Consider the following 7,524-nt stretch of genomic DNA (forward strand, 5'->3'; position numbering starts at 1 on the left):
CTGCCTCTTAGGTCACTCCGAAAAGACAGTAGAATAGCCGTGAGTCACGCTGCTATATCTGTGCTGGTGCATGCTTGCCTCCCTTTTCTGCCCCTCTGCAGTGTAAGTTAGGAGGCCCCGTGGATTCATCAGGAGTGGCAGGCGCGAATGCCTTCCCCCGTGACATCCCGAGGCTCTCTGTCCTTTGGAAAAAAATGGATCGCCTCCTGTGTGCTGGTTGTAGCTCGGGACATGTAGTAAAAGCAGGAAGACGAGCACAGTCTGATGGAATGGACTTGTGTTGAAGGATAGGGTCGATGCTGCTGCATAGTGACGCTTGGGAAGGGGGTGCAAATCTCCTTGGGATGAGTCAGCACATGGTGGCTGTGGTCTGCAGACCTCCTCACTCGTCCCAAATAGAGCCTTTTCCGTGGACTCCATCTTCCAGACACTGCACACGTTTGTGCGTGCTCTGCATGGGAGGGAGGTCCAACAAGTAGCCCTGCTTCATGCGGAAGAAATTCCAGGCAACATGCTTGTAAAGACATTTTTCACAATAGACATAGCCCACTGTGTTGTTTTGATCCATTCCCTGTATACATCTTTCAACGTGTGGAAATGTATACAGCCTGAGTGGCAAAACCCTTACTGTTATGAGCCAGTTGTCCCCTGTCTGAGATGTTTCTGTGGCTGGCTGGGTAGTATAATTCTCTTAATGGATTTCCAGAGTGGGTGCAGACATCTTTAATAGCCAGTGAGTTTATCATCTTGTTGCTCTTCAGCTGCGCTTATCAATGGTGGGATGAGATGCACATGTGGATGAAAGTTTACAGGGGAGGGCAGTTCAGACGAGCATCTTCTGGCATTTAGAGTGGAATTCAGCTTTCCTGACTTGGACATCTAAAGATGGTAGGTTGGATTTAAACACCATCCCACTAATGATAGGCATCCAAGATGCCTCAGGTGAGACTTCCAGAAGTGCCTAATTCCTTCAGGGCCTAAAGGAGGAACAGTCAGGTGACTGGTTCCATTTCAGACACCTACATTTTAGATGCCTAAGGGCAGATAAATTCCACTTCTGGTGGTAGGAATTGTAAATTATTTGGTAATATTGAGGATAATGCTAGAGCACCTCCTAAATGCTTGTATAATGTGCAGGATATTCTACCTACAGAGAAAGCGTGGGGAAGGCTGAAGAGATGTGAGGGTGTGCATACAGGCTCAGGCATATATATGGTGCATATATAGTCGTGTAACTAGAATTGCGTTATTTAACAGAGCCGACCCAAACTTTGCGAGTGTTAAGGACTCTTGAGATCAGCATGGGTGATGGAACACCTCAGAGGGGATGGGGCCTGGGCGATTGGCTGTGGGAAACCAGGAGAAGAGAGTACAGAGGTGCTGGCCAGAGAGGGGCCAAATAGCAGTAGACAGCTAGCCCTCGTCTTCATTCATCTTGAAGTCCAGTGTGCTGGGTTGGGTTAATGGCAATGCTGTCAGAGTGCTGAAAAGAATTGTGCCGTAGGGATTGGCAGAGGCTAATTGCCTGAGGAACGGAGTGCGCACTAGTATATAGGTAGGACCTGTTCATCCAACCCATCCATCCTGCTGCGGTTGTCTTTCTAGCTTGTGGAAGTCATCCCTACATGTCCCAGTTGCTTGTTTGCACCATTCGTAATAGCTGAGGTATTGGTGATGGTGATAGGCAAGTTGTTGGGAGACTTTTTCCAATTGGCCTGATCTGTGTGGTGGCCATTTGTATATGACTACTGTGGTGAAGGGTTTCCACATCTTAAGCTGCCAGACAAGTGCTGCACATTGGCAGGTTCACTGACATTCATTGGTCAGACTCCCCAGAAGCACCTCAGGCTGTCATTCAGGAGACGCCTCTGGTGCCTTAGGCCTTTCTAGAAGAAAAAAATTGAATACGACATCTTTATTTTCTTTCTCCCTGCATTATAGGATCACCATTCCCCTTTCATACCACTGCCCCTACTCTCATGTGGATGGCTGTCATTACTGCATATCTCCAGAATGCAGGGAGCAGCATCCTATGAGATCTAGAATAACGGTGCTCCGCAAATTGCTTGTAGGAAGCACCCACTAGCCCCATACTCCCACTGAAGTCTTATGCATGGTTAAATTGCTCTTTCTTCTTGTTTGCAGTGCGTAAGCAAGAGATCATTAAGATAACAGAGCAGCTGATAGAAGCCATTAACAACGGAGACTTTGAGGCTTATACGTAAGTACAGATGTCTTCTGACAGGTTGTTTATCAGTTTGTGTGCAAGTGATGTTCTGGCTCCTGGGTATGAGGAGTTGTCATGCAGTCAGGGATGGTAAAAAGTTTTAAGCTTTTCAGCCTCCGTCAATTAGGAGTAGGGATATGATAGAGCTCTCTAAATGAACATCACGTAGAAGTCGGGTATCAAACAGCAACAGGAGCGACAAAAGGAAAATGTCCTGGCTGTGTAAGAAAAGTAGGGGGGAGGGAAGTGAGATGGGCAGAAAGAGAGTAAAAGAAAAGCCAGAAACCTAGAGGCTTGTTTTATGTGAAATGCCAACTAGCACCATCTCTGTGTTGTTGCAGTAGGACTGAGTCCTCCAGGAGCTTACTCCTTGGAGTAGGGAAATAGTTAGGTGGACACAGGGTGTGAGTCAAATGCCGTACCAGCGCTTCACTGTGTGAATAGCCCTTGGGCTCGAATGCAGACTGTAAGCCTCTGGTGGTTTTTTTTGCAGAAAAATCTGTGATCCTGGCTTGACCTCATTTGAACCTGAAGCGTTGGGGAACCTGGTTGAAGGAATGGATTTCCATAAGTTTTACTTCGAGAACTGTGAGTGGGTAGATTTGGTAACACGAACAGCTTTCTCTCTAATCTTCCTTTATGCCATATTTTGGGGGGAAAATTGCCCTTGTTTTCAGTGGCTATCAGAACCAGCAAGAACTTGATTGTGCATGGGTTATGATGCATTCATAAGAGCCAGCATGCTTTCTCTCAAAAGCCTTTTTCAGCAACAATTTCAATTCTAACCCCCAGATCCCTTCACTGTAGGCATACAATTTGCCTGGTGCAAATATTTTGTAAGCATGGACTGCAGGAGCTTTAAAAGTTTGAGGCACCGGATTTCCTAGTGATACGTAAATGGAAAAAATGAGCATATTTTGATGGAAACAACATGTATGTTTGGGGTAGACATACTGAATGGTCAGAGATAAAGATAGTCATGCACAAATCAGTCATGTCTTCGCTTTCGAGTTTTCCCTGAACGGTTTCAGATCTCTAACACCTAATGAACCCATTACGTGGATACAAGGGTCACCTTGTCAGCCTGGGGCAGGAAGGAGAGTTGGGAGAAATGCTATCATTTATACTAGTGGATTTACCTCCCTTCCTGGATGTCTCGACAGGATGAGATAATTGAAATTTAAATCCTGAGCTGTTCTATATTTTTTTTTTTATTTTGGGGGTTAGGTCAAGGTCCTTAGTATAGGCAATTCCTAGTGCTCTAAGTACGCAGAGACTTTGTCTCTCAAAACCACGTTCTGGAGTGACTTTTACACTTCTCTGAGGCTTGTTCGTATTTAATACAGGCCTAGCTTAAAGATCTCCTGCTTATTGATTCCTTTGCAACAATATTCTGTAATTAAAAGATCTTTTCCTATAACTGAAGAAACAGCAGCACTGATGTTGAAAAAGTGGCGAGTATGCTTTGCAGAAGTGGGAGCAAAGGGGCCAGGGGATTCTAGGCAATAAGAAGTGTGCAGTTCCTAAGGAGAAGGACAGGTGATAGGGGAAAGAATTGCTTGGATTTTGCCTGGAAAATTGCAGGAGCAATTTTTATTGTATCCCAGAATCCAGTGGAAGGTGAGTAGAATACAAAAGAGGTTGGAGGATGCGGGGGCTGTTCCTTCTTAGTAGTAAAGTGAAGCTGATGGTTTTGCATGTTCTGCCAGTACTGTCGAAGAACAGCAAGCCAATACACACCACCATCCTGAACCCGCATGTCCATGTCATTGGTGAAGATGCTGCCTGCATCGCGTACATCCGCCTGACACAGTACATCGATGGCCAAGGCCGGCCCCGCACCACGCAGTCTGAAGAGACCCGCGTCTGGCACCGCCGAGATGGCAAGTGGCTGAATGTCCACTACCACTGCTCTGGAGCTCCTGCAGCACCTCTCCAGTGAAGATCAAATACGGGTATGGACTATCGGGGAAGGAGTATATCATACACACAACTAAGGCTGCTGTATGTGGGAATTCAGTATTCAGGGCTGTTTAGCTGGCTGAGAGAGAACCATTTTTAGTTGTCTGTGGGCTAAAAACTTCTCCTGGTCAGTTGGTGTTCCTTTCTCTAAGCCCTGTCCTCTGGACTCAGTAGGATTATCTGCCACTCCTGATAAACTGGAGTCACGTGCCGGACGGTTGTTCCTGAGCATAGCTACCCTTGTAGCAGCAGTCCTTCCTCCCAGGTACTCAGCTCTGTGCTCGGACAGCGTGCTAATCCAGAGCAGAGAGGAAGAGGATCTCATGCTGTGCACAGGTTTGCTGTTTCCCAGCTGTCAGGGTTCTACCTTTACATGCTGGTGATTTCAGAGAACTTTTTTGATGAGAATGTCATATTCTAGAGAGGATATTGTAAAATCTATACAGAACAATTTCTATGCCATAAGGGTAAAGATTTATTCATATAAATTTTACTACCAATTTTCTGATTAGCGGAAGCTATTTAGTGTACAATGTTGAGAAAACTCAGAGGAAAAAAAAATCTAAACAAATAATAATATCAGAGGATTTAAAATATCCCCCAATTAGCTTGCCACAGTTCAGCATTGGAGGAAACTTGATTATAAATTTTGACATGAAGAAACAATTGTTGCTGGCTCCTGAAGGACAGCAGATCCATTTACTTCTGCAGCATTTAGGCATTCTTGTTTATTGCCTTACTGGTTTCTTTTAGTTAGATGTACAAAGTCTTTCTGCCTCTTCATTTTATGCTGAAGTATATGTCACATTCATTTTAAAGATCTGAGTTTCCTAATCTTAGGACTTTTTTACTAAAGATTTTCTATTTAAGAGCAAACACAAAAAATATCTACACCTGGGAGACAAGGGGTTTTTTTAATGTGGTCATTTGAGGATGAACCATTCAAGTATAGTTACTACTTGAGTCCTAAGCTTGTGTACTACTTGGGACTAAGCCAAGAACAGTTTTTATTCTTAGGTGTTGTGAGGGATTCAACCCTACTGAAGGCAATGGAAAGGAATGTGAACTATCACAAGCAAACTGCAGAGGTCACAGATGGAATTTGAGAAGCAAAAACCAGTTGGGGGCACCAGAAGCAGGGAAGCTTTCAAGAGAGCGGGACAATAAGCTGGATTTCCCGGGAGTAAGGCAGTGAGAAGGATAAAGCCTTTGCAGGGAAACAAAAAATAACTTACTTGCAGCAGTTTTCATCACAGAGATGTTGAGGGAGACTTCTGTCCTGGATTGAGTCCAAAAAAGATGCAGAAGAAATTATTAAATTAAAGATCAGTATGGTTCAGTGGCTATGCCTAGGAGTTCTGAGGAAGCTTAGGAACGGAGAGTCTTAGCTGCTACAGAAGAGGTATGTTTCCTTGACTTGGCTGCTGAAATGTTGCACCTCCTCCAAAAGTATGTGCTGGAGGGTTTCTGAAAACTGCAGAGCAGAAGCCATTTCCAAACCACAAAATGTTGGTTAAACCAATATTTTAAAAAAAGCCTATAAACTAAATTGAAGTTGAAATATTTGCATGCATTTCTGGGTTCTGAAGGAGGTGGAATCACGTGCAATTACAAGTGGGGTCAGTGTGGGCAGCCCCCATCTGAACACATTGAATCATTTTGGAGCGGCGTTGGCCCATGTGCAGTGAAGGGTAAGGATGAAGAAGGAATGAGGTGAATAAGAATGCTTAAATAGAAATGAGTGGTTTGTTCTCACCTGGAAGGCAGAGTTCAGTTTTGGGTAAGTCATCTTAAAAGGAAACTGCAGCCGTAAAAGAAGTTTGAGGTTTATCAGAGGACTTCCGTGCAAGGAGAGAGTAGGAACCGAGAAGGGAAAAGACTAGTAAGAGAGTTTGCGACAAAGATTTGCAAACTAAGAAATGGTAGAAAGAAGATTTTGGCTACACTTTCGTGGCAGGACAATGCTAAACAAACATGAAAAAAACCCTAACTTAAAACTGATCAAAATAAATCCAAATAAATAAAAAAAAAATGTGTAATTTGACACAAGAAGATTAGCCAGGAGGAGCCTTTGCTAAAAGCAGTCATTAGGGCTACAACTTTGCAAAACTGCAGAAGAGCTCATACATTTCGTTAAATATTAAGAACATTCAGAGACAAAATTACTGCAGACTTTAAAAAAAAAAAAAAAATCTTTCAGTTCAAGGCAAAAGCCAATGGGAAGTGAGGCAGAAACTGTTCCTTAGGGCCAGAGCTTTTGACCACCCCTTGGGAAACTTCTTCAATTTCTGGGACATGTCACTGTTAGATAGTGGGCCCAGGTCTGCCCCAATCAAGCAGGTGATTCATTTTAGCAAGTAGTTCGTTTTCATTGGCACACTCAGCCACCTGGAAGGGAAGGTGGGTGCCTCTTGTCATCAGGGCTCTCCTCACAAGCCCCAGTCTGTGTTGCATTAGGAAGGGTTTCTGCCTGCACCAAATAATTAGCCTGTAGAAAATGTGTTTTATTAATTCTGTACAGCTAATGTTTGGCTTTATTTCATTCCATCTTCGAATCCTGTTCTCCCCTCTCCTTTCTGGGTGGACACTACCTCTTCCCGACTGCAGCAACTTGTGGAGATACTCAGCTGGAGGGCAATATCTTCTTAGCAAGCAGCTCTGGAGTGCCTGAGTGACAGCAACGGTCATGTCTGTTTTGACGTTAAAAAAAAAAAAATACAAATTACAAACAGGCAGCAGCCAAATGCACGAAACCCTGCATGCATCTGATGCTCCGGGCGCTGCCTTTCTGTTGTTTTCCATGGATCCATCGTGTCTGTTTCTGCTGTACGAAGGTGTTTTTAAATCTAAAAAAAAAAAAGGACATGTTGTTTGTATAAAATAATAAAAAACAGGAGTAATGCTAAATAAATGACAGATTATCCAACGTGCCCCCTCCCCCAGGGCTAAGAAAATGGCAGCAGCTGGAACATCTTTCAGAAATGAAGTGAGGGGGAAAGCAAAAGTGAAGGAGAGAGAAAGAGAGAGGGAGAGCAAAAAAGGAGGCGGCTTGAGCAGCGGACGGCTGAACTGTGCTCCGCAAAGCCACGGTGGAAGCTAACATCACATTCAGGCTGTGCTGCGACTTCAATCAGTGAGAGGTGGCGAGGAGACCCCAGAGGAGCCAGTGTGAAGACTGGGGTTCAAGAGGGAGGAGGCGCTTCTCTTCCCGTTGCCTGGCAGACTGACTTCAGCCTGAGTTTCTTCTTCGATTTCTGCACAGCAAGAACGCTATGGAAAGCTGGTTGCTCGGCTGCTGGATCCCAAAACAGACTTTTTTTTTTTTTTTAAAAAAA

General features: G+C 44.3%; 1 protein-coding gene across 1 annotated transcript in view; it reads left to right on the forward strand.

Annotated features, from left to right (window-relative positions):
- Positions 1-7,524, forward strand: part of CAMK2G (calcium/calmodulin dependent protein kinase II gamma) — a 134,300-nt gene extending 126,776 nt beyond the window's left edge. Inside the window, exons 19-22 of the mRNA XM_019471621.1 lie at positions 2,146-2,221; positions 2,721-2,815; positions 3,937-4,182; positions 6,797-7,524. Coding sequence (XP_019327166.1) covers positions 2,146-2,221; positions 2,721-2,815; positions 3,937-4,169 — 404 coding nt within the window. The 3' untranslated portion in view covers positions 4,170-4,182; positions 6,797-7,524. The remainder of the gene's footprint in view (positions 1-2,145; positions 2,222-2,720; positions 2,816-3,936; positions 4,183-6,796) is intronic.

Source organism: Aptenodytes forsteri, unplaced genomic scaffold, assembly GCF_000699145.1.
Source record: "Aptenodytes forsteri isolate BGI_AS27 unplaced genomic scaffold, ASM69914v1 Scaffold15, whole genome shotgun sequence".
Classification (NCBI taxonomy): Eukaryota; Metazoa; Chordata; class Aves; order Sphenisciformes; family Spheniscidae; genus Aptenodytes; species Aptenodytes forsteri.